Genomic DNA, 14,599 nt, shown 5'->3' with positions numbered 1-14,599 from the left:
CTGTAAGCCATAATCAAATATGATATGTATTAATGATCAAGCCTATATTTGGCCCTTTTAATTCAGGGGTACATAGAGAACAATCCCCGTAAGGTTTCAGCTTATCCTGTCACTAGGACGGTCTTTGTCCAGGAACGCTGTGAAACCGCAGTGGCTGTGAGCTAATGTCAGACCTTTCCCGGCCACGCCAAGAAATACTTGTGCTATCCCCGTACCTCCCTGACATTATACATGTGGAATTCGGGGGACTGGGAAAGAGCCTTAATTGCCGGGGACTTCAATAGACATGCCTTTAAATAGATGTGACCTATAGAAGTTCCGGGTCCTGCTGTGCAGCATGGCCCATTGGAAGCCGGCCAGCTTGTAACATAGGAGCAGCAAGTCTTACTGTGACGCTTTTACTAACACAAGAAGTCACAACTAGCTGGAAGATTATCAGGATAAGAATGGCTGCATGGGGGGACATAGTCTGGCAGAGGCCCGTTTTTCTTTGTGGCAGTCTGCTTACTGCTTGGAATCTTGATAAGATTACGAGGAAGGGTCTAAACATATAATTAAATGGACCCCTTGAATAAATGTAGGCATGCCACAGGCTCCAGGAATAGATTTACACTATGAGTGATAGGGTTGTACCAGCTGTTGTTGTATAGGATTATGCTGTCCTACAGTACCCCCTTGTGGCTTTTAGAGATTATTACAGCAATCATGCCAAATGTTTTATAAAGGAAAAAAAAGACTTTGAAGGGGTTGTGAACCCTCATAGAATGCATTAAGGTGAAAAACCTTATGTAGTGGTGCAGCCCACCTGTTTGACTAACCTGAACGCTGTCTTCCCTACGGCTGGGAACAAGCATGCCAACTCTAGCTGGTGTATCGTGTTCTGATTGGATAGATTGATGGCAGCGCAGCCATTGGCTACCGCTGCTGTCAATCAATCAAATGACACGGGGACAGGGCTGAGCCCTGCTTTGTGTGTGAATACACACAAAAGCAGGACTCGGGAGTGCAACCGCATGGGTGTCCACCAAGGAGAGCGCTTCTCCAACGTGGACACCCATTGTGGGAAGGAGCTGCCGGGTGACACCGGAAGAGGCAGATCGGGGCCAATCTGTGCAAAATGAACTGCACAGTGGAGACAAGTGGTGACTCTAAATAACAGAGGGTTTACAACCCCTTTAACAACAACCCAGTCACAAAATTAAGATGCCTAAAGAAGTATGCCTGTAAAGCTGAGATATGCAATTAGCAGACCTCCAGCTGTTGCGGAACTACAAGTCCCATGAGGCATAGCAAGATTCTGACAGCCACAAGCATGACACCCAGAGGCAGAGGCATGATGGGACTTGTAGTTTTAAAATGGCTGGAGGTCCGCTTATTGCATATCCCTGCTGTAAAGACATTACACTGGCCTAGTTCTCTGCCAGCACCATTATTCCTTTGTCCCTTTTTTTAAGAGTTGCAGTGAAAGGGAAATCCTAGTCATCTGACACACTTTTCGTGTCAGATTTCTGGTCCCCCCCCCCCCAGTTGTGGTCCCTTCTGCTAGTCCCTATGGTCAGTACAGTGTCCTGCAGGTCTGTAGAAGGGACATTCTAGACACGGTTACCTTGCCCATTCTGGTCTCCAGCACTAAAATAGCCAGTGTTTGCTGATTATAATAGGTGGAACTGTGACATCACTCCTTTTGTCATGTGTTCTCGACATGCAATGCTAGACCTGAAGGCTGTCCCATGGGAGGAGATAATTTACTTCTACCATACCGGAAGCACCTGCTTCAATGGAGGAATTGGCAATGCCAAGTATTTGGTAAAGGGGTGGTGGGGGGGTTGGTGCGCTCTTTACATGCCATAATGCAATAAAAGCTAGTGGGGCTATACAGGACCCCTTTGTCATGACTGTCTGATGAAGGGGCCCTGCGTGGCCCCAGAACATTACACAACCTCTTATTGCATTGTGATACGATTTGCTTTAATAATTATCTCGACTATATGAGATGGCTGCTTGGTGTGCTGGTGACAAATTGTCTTCCGTTTTACTTTATTGGTATTGGATGAAGATTGCATGGATACTACATTGTTAATAGGTGTGTGTGTGACCGGTGCCTTAACTGTCAATGTCTTTCTTGTTCCTAGGTGTTCACCAGCTACATTGATCTGCTCTACCCCACAGAAGATCGGAATGACCGACTGCTAGATTCTTACTTCTTCACTTGTGAATGCAGAGAGTGCACAATAAGAGAGAAGGTGAAGATACAATCATATTATTCTGAATTGCTTATAGTCTAGATGTGCTTGCCAGCAACTACTAAAGAGAATGAAAACCTTGTAGGTAGAGGAAAAGGTGCGGCTATAGAAGTGTGGACCTCAAGGGACTCTGCTGCTTAGTGGCTAAAGGGTGTGTAGTGATCACACTGTACTCCCTGGAACAGGGGCTCAGCGCAAACTGCAACCCAGTTCCAGGCTCTACACGCGCGCACACACACACACACACACACACACACACACACACACGTGTTACAGAAAGCTTAATCGGGCTCACAAGTTAATCTGATGAGGTAGATGGATAGACATCCATTAAGGTGAGCATTATTTTGTGTGTGTGTTTTTTTTGTTTTTTTTTTCCCCAACGTCACGTTTTGTTGCTTTGCAGCCTGAAATGCAGACAGACACAGATCAGCTGTGGTCATTTTGATTAGCTCGGCATGAACAGAGCTTTCCTGGAGCATTTCAGTACCTGGTAGTGCAACTGAAGCAAACGATCAACTATGGGTGACAAGGCACTGTCATCGGGATCTCTGGGATAAAGTTGTGGACAGGCACAAGTCAGGATATGGATACAAAAAAAATTACAAAGGCTTCATCAATGCCTAGAAGCGCAGTGGAAGAAGGTGCTCTGGTCAGACGAGACCAACTTTTTGGCCTAAAAGCAAAACACTATGTGTGGCGGAAAACTAACACTGCCCATCACCCCGAACACACCATCCCCACCGTGAAACATGATGGTGGCAGCATCATCAATCCCCTGCTGGTTTTGTAGGTTGCCCACTGACAAAAATTATCAATCTATAATTTTAATGGTGTGTTTTTTATTATTTTTACTTTTTAAAAAAAGTAAAAGACCGAATAACCAAAAATATCCAGAAAAACACATTTAAAAAGTTTAGTTATAAATTGATTTGCATTTTAATGAGTGAAATAAGTATTTGATCCCCTATCCATCAGCAAGATTCCTGGCTCCCAGGTGTCTTCTATACATGTAACAAGCTCAGATTAGGAGCACTCTCTTAGGGCCAGTTCACACCAGATGCAGTTCCGTACAGTTTTGTGCACATTTTTTCTGCACTAAAAATGCATGCACAGTGTTTTCTATGTATTCCAATGGCTCTAGTTCACACCATGCAGTCAGTTTCCGGTGCAGAAACTGACTGCATGTTGTGAACTAGAGCCATTCGAACACATGGAAAACACTGTGCATGCATTTTGTGCAGAAAAAAAGCACACGGAATTGAAGGGAGTGCTCCTAATCTCAGCTTGTTACCTGTATGGAAGACACCTGTCTACAGAAGCAATCCATCCATATTGCAATCTCTCCACCATGGCCAAGACCAAAGAGCTGTCCAAGGATGTCGGGGACAAGATTGTGGACCTACACAAAGCTGGAATGGGCTACAAGACCATCGCCAAGCAGCTTGGTGAGAGGATGACAATAGTTGGTGCGATTTTATTCGCAGATGAAAGAAACGCAAAATAACTCAATCTCCCTCCGTCTGGGGCTCAATGCAAGATCTCATCTCGTGGAGTTTCAATTATTATGAGAACGGAGAGCAATCAGGCCAGAACTACACGGGAGAATCTTGTCAATGATCTGAAGGCAGCTGGGACCATTATCGCCAAGAAAACAATTGGTAACGGACTACGCCATGAAGGATTGAAATCCTGCAGCGCCCGCAAGGTTCCCCTGCTCAAGAAATCGCATGTACAGGCCGGTCTGAAGTTTGCTCATAAACATCTGAATGATTCAGAGGAGAACTGGGTGAAAGTGTTGTGGTCAGATGAGACCAAAATCGAGGGCACTGAAAATGGGTGGTGGATGGGTATTCCAGCATGACAATGACCCAAAACACACGGCTAAGGCAACAAAGGAGCGGCTCAAGAAGCACATTAAGGTCCTGGAGTGGCCTAGCCAATCTCCAGACCTTAATCCCATAGAAAATATGTGGAGGAAGCTGAAGGTTCGAGTTGCCAAACGTCGGCCTCAAAACCTTAATGACTTGGAGAGGATCTGCAGAGGAGTGGAACAGAATCCCTCCTGAGATGTGTACAAATCTTGTGCCAACAACAAACGTCTGACCCCTGTGATTGCCAACAAGGGTTTTGTGAAGGGGCCAAATTTTGCTCATTAAAATGCAAATCAATTTATAACTTTTTTGAAATGTGTTATTCTGGATTATTTTTGTTTTTGTTATGTCTCTTGCTGTGATAATAACCCTACTGTTAAAATTATAAACTGATAATTTCTTTGTCTGTGGGCAAACGTACAAAATCGGCAGGGGGCCAAATGCCTTTTCCCTCACTGTACCATGTGCGGTCAGCTTTATGTAAATAGTAGTAGATGACGCCTTTCCTTGAAAGCCAATCGCTCTGTGTCTGCATGTACAATTTTTACATCAGAAGCTGATAACACGACGTGTGGGTTTTATTTATTCTTTTTTTTTTCTGCCAGGACAAGGCAAAGCTGGAGATCCGGAAACTCAATGAACCACCCAACCCTAAGGATGTACGAGACATGATCAAATATGCCCGAGGTGTGGTGGAAGAGTTCAGGAGAGCCAAGCATTTCAAAAATATCCTTTTTGTGTGCGTTTTACCTCTAGGCCATCACTTATGTTCTGTCTTCTGCAAAATATTCCATTCGGCAACCTTTTGGTTGTATGCTTGTGCCCTCCACCTCTGATACATCCGCACAACAAGCCCAGGGACAGAACATGGCAATCTCCCAATGCATCATGGGGGCTGATGGATCCATTGAGCCCTGGCATGCAGCGTTTACATACAGTGAGCTATTAAAAAGAAGAAATTGGGTTCTGATAAGACGTTAAAAGGCCAATTTTCATGTAAATGCATAGTATTGTTTGTGATAATTATTGGCCAAATCGTCCCCTCCGCTCCTCACAGGACCTCCTGCTCTCTAGCTCCCTTGTTGCCTCCTCCCATGCTCACCTTCAGGACTTCTCCAGAGCCTCTCCCATCCTCTGAAACTCCCTGCCCCGGTATGTCCGATCAGCCCCTACCCTGTCCACCTTTAAGGAGATCCCTGAAAACTCATTTATTCAGGGAAGCCTATCCCACAACCACCTAACAACTGTCCCTGAGCAACCCCCAACAAATCATTCTCTGCAGCTATTGCCCTTTGTACCACCACCCCCTTCCTTTAGAACGTAAGCTCTACGATCAGGGCCCTCCTGTACCTTTTGTATTGAACATTGTGAAGCGATGCGTAACCTGTTATGTTATATTATATTCTGTTTGCTTTGCTAGCAGCAGCTTGGCGTTGGCAAAGATGATGTGCCTTCTTTTCCTGTTATTTTAGCAAACCAAAATGGGATTTTGTTTTTACTTTTTGTGTTTTTGATGAAAGTTTATTTTTGTCTTTTAGTTAGTTATACTTCGTTACTTTAGGTCCTGGGGCAGTGCCAATTGCGGCCCGTGGTCCGGTTTCATACGGCCTCACTAGTAATTTGGATATATATATATATTTTTTGGCCCCCAATGAACCGCTGGGGAGCGGGGGCACAAGAGATATATACCGTATTTATTGTTCCTGGGAGGGGGCGGGATAAGCGACGTCAGATTACATACAGGAGAATCTCTTGTTTACTCGGCAGCCTCTGTAATAGGAAGTCCTGTCTCCTGGGCTGGCATTGGACGACTGTTCTGTCTATCATTGGTGGGACTTTGTATTAAAGAGGCTGCCGAGTAAACAGAAGATTCTCCTGTATGTAATCTGTTGGCGCTCGTCCCACCCTGTCCCCTCTGAGGCTGCAGATGGGCATATGGATCAGGCTGCATTGAGGGCAATGTTGCTGCTGCATTGAGGGCAATGGTGCGTCTGCATTGATGGCAATGGGGCATTAGTAAGGCTGCATTCATGGCAATGGTGAGGCTGCAGATAGGTACTGACCCTTATTTTGCTTCACAGTTCTGTATTTAAAAAACTGGTGCGTGTTATACGCCTGTGCATGTTATACGGTTTATCCAAATAACACGCCCAAGCTCATTCTTGGACTTTTCACCACACAAAACCACAAAGGCAATGGAATTCTTGTTGGGCAGTGTATTAGTTAATATGTATTTTATTGGGGGAAAATGGTCGGCCCTCACGCATGTTCACTTCATCAAATCTGACCCTCTTTGAAAAAAGTTTGGACACCCTTGGCTTAGGTATTCATTTCAGCCAGAGTACTTTCATTCATTAAAAGTAGTAGTACCCTGGAATCTATACAGGGGCCCCCACCAGAGAGTCCTGGGGGGGCAGTCCAAGCCTGGTGTGACAGTGGTACCGACAGGGTTACTTCCCTGAGGGGGTCTGTGATTTTTATTTTTTTTTCTTAACCATACCACGTCCTAGCGAACTGCTGGAGATGTGTGAGCTCAGTATGGAGAAGATGGGAACGTTATTTGCAGAGACTAACATTTATATGTTACACATGACGTATCAGTCCATGGGAATCTGCCTGTACATGCAGGACTGGGAAGGAGCCTTGAAGTATGGAGGGAAAATCATCCAGCCGTACCGGTAAGTCTCAATTGCCATACTCATTCTCATAACATCTGAATTGGCATTAAAGAGCACCTGTAGTGTTTTTATATGGTGGAGGGTGACAGTGGTTTACCATGTACTTGTGTCATTACAGCCATGGAGGGTTTAGTGTATTCTGAAAGTGTTTTAAAGGTAACCTGTCATTAAAGCATAATAAAAAAACTGCCACAATGACCTTCTGAAAGTCTTAGTTGGTTGTCATGCCTATTTTGTGACTTCAGTACCTCCCAGAGGCATTGACAACCAGAACAACAAGCATGCAGCAAGTGAAGTCGCAGCTTCCATCCACATGCTTGTTACATATACCATATCCTAAACCCCAGCATTTACCTAGTGAAGCAACAAGCCTCAGGTGATACAGAGATGAAATTGCTCCTACATAGGTTGTACCTGTTTCATCTTTAATCCTTTCCCCTCTACAACCTCTTAAAGCACACATTTTGCACATCCTATTTCTGATCATCAGCAGGCATGGGAAGGGATCTGATGTCGTACGCTGCACAGCATAGAGAAGAGCGCTGAGTGTAATCTCAGATCTGACTGTAGGGAATGGGCAACACAAGATAGAGAAGAGAGCTGAGTGTAATCTGAGACCTGAGGGAATGGGCACCCCCCTCCCCCTCACTGACTCATAGGGAAACTTGCACAGCTGAGGCTGTCATTCCTTCTCTCTGGATTGCTTGGTGTCGGAATAGACTGCCAGAGGCAAGTTATGCAGCTTGCAGGGGAATGACAGAGCAGGCAGTAATCGCATGTGCTTTGGATTGAGGAAAGAACACACTATAGAAGGATATGCCGCATTCATTTTTCATGTCAGATATTTACAACCATCTTTACGTGAATAGTCTGAAAATAAGATTGGACATTCAGGAGAGTCTGTTATAAGACTCGCTTCTATATTGGCACCTTAAAGCGGAGTTCCACCCAAAAATGGAGCTTCCGCTATTCGGAACTCTCCCCCCCCCTCCGGTGTCACATTTGGCACCTTTCAGGGGGAAGGGGGTGCAGATACCCGTCTAAGACAGGTATTTTCACCCACTTCCGGGAATACGGGACTGCGGCAGACACGCCTCTACCCAGTAGTGTATTTAGGGTTTGTGCTGCCCTACGCCTGGCTAAACTTGTGCACCCACCCCTTCCTGTCAAAGCCGCACCCGCCCTGAAATTTTTAAGTGACACTAGTTCTGAGGGCCTGGAGGTGGGGGCAATGTATTCCCTTAATTTGCATAGATTTCCTCACTTCCTGTTTGGCTATGGGACAGGAAGTGAAGGGAAATCTCTGCAATGGGACCGGGATGGTAAAAAATAAACAGATAGGCGCTATAACCCTCCCTTACTCTATCCAAAATGAAAAAAAAAGTTTTCCCTATAACTATAGTTCTACTTTAAGCACAAATTTCTGATAATTTTATGGAGAGGACTAAGAAGATATAACCATGCCAATGGTGCAGCAGAAAACATATAGCACAGTGAGGAAGGCTTGTGATCCAGAAGGATAGGACAGCCAAAATTAGAAGCAGCGCCCCCACAGTTGCAGAATGCCGGCCTCCCGCATACCAGAAGCCGTGTGGGGGCTTTACGGGGCGCTAGACTAATTTGCCTCTCAGCCCAGTCTGCCCCATATGACTGGCGCTACACTAACAGTGTAGCGCAAGCCGGTGGGTACTCTTTCTGTGCTGCCCCCCTGCAAAGTGCTGCCCTAGGCCTGGGCCTTGTTGGCCTAGGCCAGAATACAGCGTTGCCTCTACCTGCAGCCCCCTGCTGTCTTCTGGGAAGCACATTGTTCCCAGGAGAGAGCGGGGAACAGTGACGGTGCGGCGCACTACTCGTACATGCGCAGTAGGGAACTGGCCAGTGAAGCCGCAACGCTTCACTTCCCGATTCCCTAACCGAGGATGGCGGCGGGTGCAGCCGAGGGACGAGCGATTGCTCGTCCTCAGCTGACATCATCGCGAGCGCGCTGGTCAGGTAAGTGTCCATTTTTTAAATGGCTTTTAAAACAAAAATTTGGCGGACCTCCGCTTTTAATACAGTTAAATTGTGATATCCAATCGGAAATAATTTCTGCTAACCACTAGTGAGCAGTCTTCCCAGGTACATGCTTCCATAGAATATATTGTATCTTTATATCATTTGTTCTGTTTTTTTCCAGCAAGCACTATCCTCCCTACTCTCCAAATGTGGCCTCCATGTGGCTGAAGCTGGGGAGACTTTACATGGGCCTGGAGAAGAAAATTGCTGGGATTAAGGCCCTAAAAAAGGTATGCAAGGCACTGTGGGAAGTCTACATTTGTGTTCATTTTCCTTTTTTATTTTTACTCCTTGACTAGATGGAAACTGATCTGCAATAATTGGTTGTCCTCCAGCCAATTGCTGACCTGCCACAGTACATTTACCGCGACGGGGTACCTGTGCGTCGTTGCCGGTTTTTGGGTGTAAGGTGTGTACATGCAACCCTCCCCCCGCACGCCTGCTCTTTTGTGATAGGCAACCATTTTTTTGTTTTTGTTTATGAAACTATTCACTTAGTGTTTACTATTGTGATTAGCTGTGTTTGGCCACAGCTAATCACATGGTACAGATGGGTCCGGTCTGGACCATGTGCTCACTGTGAGCAATCACAGAGCTCACCCCAATAGTACACAATGAAAGGCATGAGGCAAAGCCTTTCATTGTGTACAATTGTCATGTGATCTGTAATTGGCCACAGTGATCACATGGTACCAGTAGTGGGGGGGGGGGGGTACAGTGAATTGTCATTGGATGGATCGTACCGGAGCATTGCCCATTGCTAGGATAATAGGTCTCCCATCCAGGCCGTCATATCACAATAGGCTGAGCAGGAAGGAGTTAAAGAACAACTCCATGAAGAGAAAAATGTTCTCCCATGCACTGGGGCTGTGCCCGCACTGCATGGGTTAACTGTTTTGTCCAGGGGTGCCCCAAAAGGCTATATTTACCCGATCCTTTTGTAAAACTGCGCTCCCCACATCCAGTGGTGGACTATTCCTGCCACCCTCGCATCCAGAGCTGGTCTATGGGCGTAATGACGTCGGCAACAGTCCATTCACAAGACTGCTAGTGGGCGGGAGTGGCGGGGACCGGTCTTGTGCTTGGAGGATCAGCAGATTAGGTAAGTATATCTCCACTCTGCAATCCCCTAGACAAAAACTAGCAGTTAACCCATGCAGTGCAGGCACTGCCCCACTGCATGGGAAAATAAAAATGGTGTGTGTGTGTGTGTGTGTGTGTGTGTGTGTTTTTTTTTATTTAAGTGATTTTTGCCTGGAGTTCTTTAAGCGTCTCTTTCCTGGGCAAATAAGTTTTTAACCCCTTTTTTCTGACCGCCTCCTGGACCTTTAAGAGTTTTCTAAAAGCCGGCAGGTGGGCATTCAGGTCATGTGACCGCTCCGATTGGCAGTCACATGATCGGAAAGACCAAGTATGCATCAGGCGCTTATTGATCACTGCCGGTGATCTGCCGTGCTGGTTCCAGGTATCACGGAAGTTCCAGCGCATGCGCGAACTGATGCGCAGAGATGGTTCCAGCCATCGGGAAAGTTCCTTCAAGCACTGCGCAGGTGCAAACTTGCTGACGGAAATCCCCGAACGGCAGCCGGCATCCAGGGCGACGTGGACTTAGAGGAAAGTGGCCAGTCGGCCTCACGTCCTCGCTGCGCTCGGACGGCTCGCTTCGCTCGCTCGGCCTCCTGGCTCTTTTTTTAACATCCTCCAATCCACGGGGATGTTAAAGAATGAGCCTGGATGCCGGGCGAGGTTTGGGGATTTCCGTCGGGAAGTTTGCGCCTGCGCAGTCAGTGGAGGAACTTCCCCCATAGGGGAACATTGAGGACAAGTCAACGGCTAAAGCCGAGCTGCATGCTATGCGGCGCTGTATAAACTTAGTGCTGAGAGCGTGGTAGCTGGTGGGGATCAATAAGCTCCTGATGCATACTTGCAAACGGGATCTTTCCAATCATGTATATGCAGCCAAATAAATTCATGTGACCGACGTCAAGTTTGTTCCTCTTAACTGAAATCCTCCAGTCCTCTTATTGGCTTTGTTGCTCTTCTCTGGACTTTCTCCAGTTCATCCTCCCTGAGGACTGGGGACCAGAACTGGGCGGCATACTCCTCTTAGATTGTAAGCTCTATTGAGCAGGGCCTTTTAAAGCGCTGCGTTAACTGTTGGCACTATGTAAATCCTGTATAACAGGGGTCTTCAATCTTTTTAAACTAAGGGCCAGTTTACTGTCCTTTTATGCTTTAGAGGGGCCAGACTGTGGCCATTGTGCGTAAAAAAAAAAAAAAAAAAAAAAATGTCCCAGCATTAGTGGGAATAAACATTGCCCCATCATTGGTTTTAGCTGGAGGAATCGTGCCCCATCATTAGTTTTAGTATGAGGAAAGGTCCCCCACTGAATGGTGCCAGTGGGAGGAAGGGTGCCCTATTGAATGGGTGCCAGTGGGAGGAAGGGTTCCCCACTGAATGGGTGCCAGTGGGAGGAAGGGTGCCCCCCGCTGAATGGTGTCAGTGGGAGGAAGGGTGCCCCCACGCTGAATGGTGTCGGTGGGAGGAAGGGTGCCCCGCTGAATGGTGTCGGTGGGAGGAAGGGTGCCCCGCTGAATGGTGTCGGTGGGAGGAAGGGTGCCCCGTTGAATGGGTGCCGGTGGGAGGAAGGGTGCCCCGTTGAATGGGTGCCGGTGGGAGGAAGGGTGCCCCGTTGAATGGTGCCGGTGGGAGGAAGGGTGCCCCGTTGAATGGTGCCGGTGGGAGGAAGGGTGCCCCATTGAATGGTGCTGGTGAGAGGAAGGGTGCCCCACTGAATGGGTGTCGGTGGGAGGAAGGGTGCCCCACTGAATGGGTGTCGGTGGGAGGAAGGGTGCCCCACTGAATGGGTGTCGGTGGGAGGAAGGGTGCCTCCACTAAATGGGTGTCGGTGGGAGGAAGGGTGCCCCGTTGAATGGTGTCGGTGGGAGGAAGGGTGCCCCGTTGAATGGTGTCGGTGGGAGGAAGGGTGCCCCGTTGAATGGTGTCGGTGGGAGGAAGGGTGCCCCACTGAATGGGTGCCGGTGGGAGGAAGGGTGCCCCACTGAATGGGTGTCGGTGGGAGGAAGGGTGCCTCCACTAAATGGGTGTCGGTGGGAGGAAGGGTGCCTCCACTAAATGGGTGTCGGTGGGAGGAAGGGTGCCCCGTTGAATGGTGTCGGTGGGAGGAAGGGTGCCCCGTTGAATGGGTGTTGGTGGGAGGAAGGGTGCCCCATTGAATGGGTGTTGGTGGGAGGAAGGGTGCCCCATTGAATGGGTGTTGGTGGGAGGAAGGGTGCCCCATTAAATGGGTGCTGGTGGGAGGAAGGGTGCCCCATTGAATGATGTCGTGGGAGGAAGGGTGCCCTACTGATGGGGTCAGTTGGAGGAATAGTGTCCTAAGTGCCGTATAGAGGCAAACAAAGGGCCACAGTTTGGAGACCACTGCTGTATAGTAAATACTCAGTTTGGTAGAATTTTTATTTTATTAATTATTATTTTTTTTCTGTTCTTCCCCAGGCAGTCGCTATAATGGAGGTGGCTTACGGACCAGATCACCATTATATAGAAGAAGTCAAGAAAGAGATGGAGCAATAACACCAAAGGTGTACTGTACACGCTTCTATTTAAATGTATGTCAGGAATGCCAGTGTATGTCGGTGTGGCATTGCTGGACATGGAAAGATGCTTCGCCCAATGGGAACGATGGATTCCTCTGCACTGGCTGATAAGACCTCCATTACTTGTAGCACTCAGAACACCTCTAGGTTCTTGTGTATGTACTAAAATTCCACTAGGGGGCGACATAACACCGTTGCTCTTCACACCATAAAGTGAACCTGTGCTTAAATGTTAACATTGAATTCTATGAGCTGAGTTGCTAATGAGTAACAGAAAAGATTGTCCATATATCTGAATGCCAAGGGACTTGGTCACATAATCTAAGCTGCAGAGGAAGAACAAAACGCATATTAATTTAATATTTCCCTTCAGCAGAGATCATGTGACAAAGTCCCAAGGCTTTTGCATATGTGAGCAACACTGGAGGGAACCTTGAAGCACTTTCTCCAGGTAAGGTAAGTATTCCACCACATCTGTTGCGCTTTATTTAGCCATCCCAGCAGGACTGTTGATGTTTACATTTGAATATAGATCCATTTTCATGTGAATTGTTGGCATGTGGGTACAGGCTGTAGTATGTCAAATGCCCCCCTATAGCCAATACTGCTTTGTATCTATAAAGACGCTATTTTGTCATGCTTTTTAAGATATATTTCATATAGTATTACATTTGTTGTGTACATACTTGTGAGCAGTGGGGGTTGGGTTCTCTTCAGGGCAGTGGTCATCAACCCTGTCCTCAGGGCCCACTAACAGGCCAGGTTTTATGTATTACCTTGGGGAGAAGCAGACTAGAATACTGCAATCACTGAGCAGCAAATGATATCCCCTGTCATGTATTTCAGTTATCTTGCAAACCTGGCCTGTTAGTGGGCCCTGAGGACAGGGATGATCACTGCTTTAGGGGACAGAGCACTTCCAGGGACATTTCTTTAACCACTTAAGGACCCCTTCACACCGATAATCGGCAGAATGGCACGGCTGGGCACATCCACGCGTGTACTTGACCCGGTCCGAAGCTCCGCGGCCGTGGTCCCCGCGGACCCGATCGCCGCCGTTGTCCCACGATTGGTCCTCCGGAGCTGAAGAACGGGGAGAGCTGTGTGTAAACACACCTTCCCTGTTCTTCGTTGTGGCAGTGTCATTGATCGTCTGTTCCCTGATACAGGGAAACACGATCAATGACATCACGCGTCTAGCCCCCCCCCCCCCTACAGTTAGAAACACATATGAGGTCACACTTAACCCCTTCAGCGCCCCCTAATGGCTAACTCCTAAACTGCAATTGTCATTTCCACAGTAAACAATGCATTTTATACACAAAAATGTGTCAAAATTGTCCGAAGTGTCTGCCATAATGTCGCAGTCACGAAAAAAAATCGCTGATCACCACCATTAGTAGTAAAAAAAAAAGTATTAATAAAAATGCAATAAAACTATCACCTATTTTGTAAACTCTATAAATTTTGCGCAAACCAATCGATAAACGTTTATTGCGATTTTTTTTTTTTTTTTTATTTTTTTTTTTTTTTTTTTTTACCAAAAATAGGTAGAAGAATACGTATCAGCCAAAACTGAGAACATTTTTTTTTTTTTTTTTATATATCATGGCAAAAAGTAAAAAACTTTTTTTTTTTCAAAATTGTCGCTTTTATTTTTATTTTTTTATAGCGCAAAAAATAAAAACCGCAGAGGAGATCAAATACCACCAAAAGAAAGCTCTATTTGGGGGGAAAAAAAGGAAGCCAATTTTGTTTGGGAGCTACGTTGCACGACCGCGCAATTGTCAGTTAAAGCGACGCAGTGCCGAATCGCAAAAACTGGCCAGGTCCTTTACCTGCATAAAGGTCCGGGTCTTAAGTGGTTAACTTCAGAGCCCAGAGACTTAAAGCGGAACTAAACTCAGCAGCAGAACACCCCCGAACTCCCTGGCTTGTTTTGGGTGCTGGTCTTTTGCCATCTTGATTGGCCGATTGCAGGATGATGTCACTCAGGTGCATGTAGAGGAGTGCAGTCCTCCTTCGCTATACACGGGGACTGGGCTGAGCTCTGTGTACTCTGAGCCAGCAGCCAGGTTTTATGGATTGCAGAAGGGTCATTTGTGGGGGTTCTGAAGCTTCAACCCCTCCA

At 46.9% G+C, this 14,599-nt stretch overlaps 1 protein-coding gene across 1 annotated transcript in view; it reads left to right on the top strand.

The window, feature by feature from the left end:
- Positions 1-13,108, top strand: part of SMYD2 (SET and MYND domain containing 2) — an 84,688-nt gene extending 71,580 nt beyond the window's left edge. Inside the window, exons 8-12 of the mRNA XM_040351454.1 lie at positions 2,133-2,243; positions 4,723-4,843; positions 6,621-6,795; positions 8,972-9,080; positions 12,368-13,108. Coding sequence (XP_040207388.1) covers positions 2,133-2,243; positions 4,723-4,843; positions 6,621-6,795; positions 8,972-9,080; positions 12,368-12,445 — 594 coding nt within the window. The 3' untranslated portion in view covers positions 12,446-13,108. The remainder of the gene's footprint in view (positions 1-2,132; positions 2,244-4,722; positions 4,844-6,620; positions 6,796-8,971; positions 9,081-12,367) is intronic.
- Positions 13,109-14,599: the final 1,491 nt, after the last annotated feature.

This window comes from Rana temporaria, chromosome 4 (genome assembly GCF_905171775.1).
Source record: "Rana temporaria chromosome 4, aRanTem1.1, whole genome shotgun sequence".
In the NCBI taxonomy this organism is placed as follows: Eukaryota; Metazoa; Chordata; class Amphibia; order Anura; family Ranidae; genus Rana; species Rana temporaria.
The sequence above is the reverse complement of the archived record's forward strand: the minus strand, read 5'-3'. Positions and strand labels throughout refer to the sequence as shown.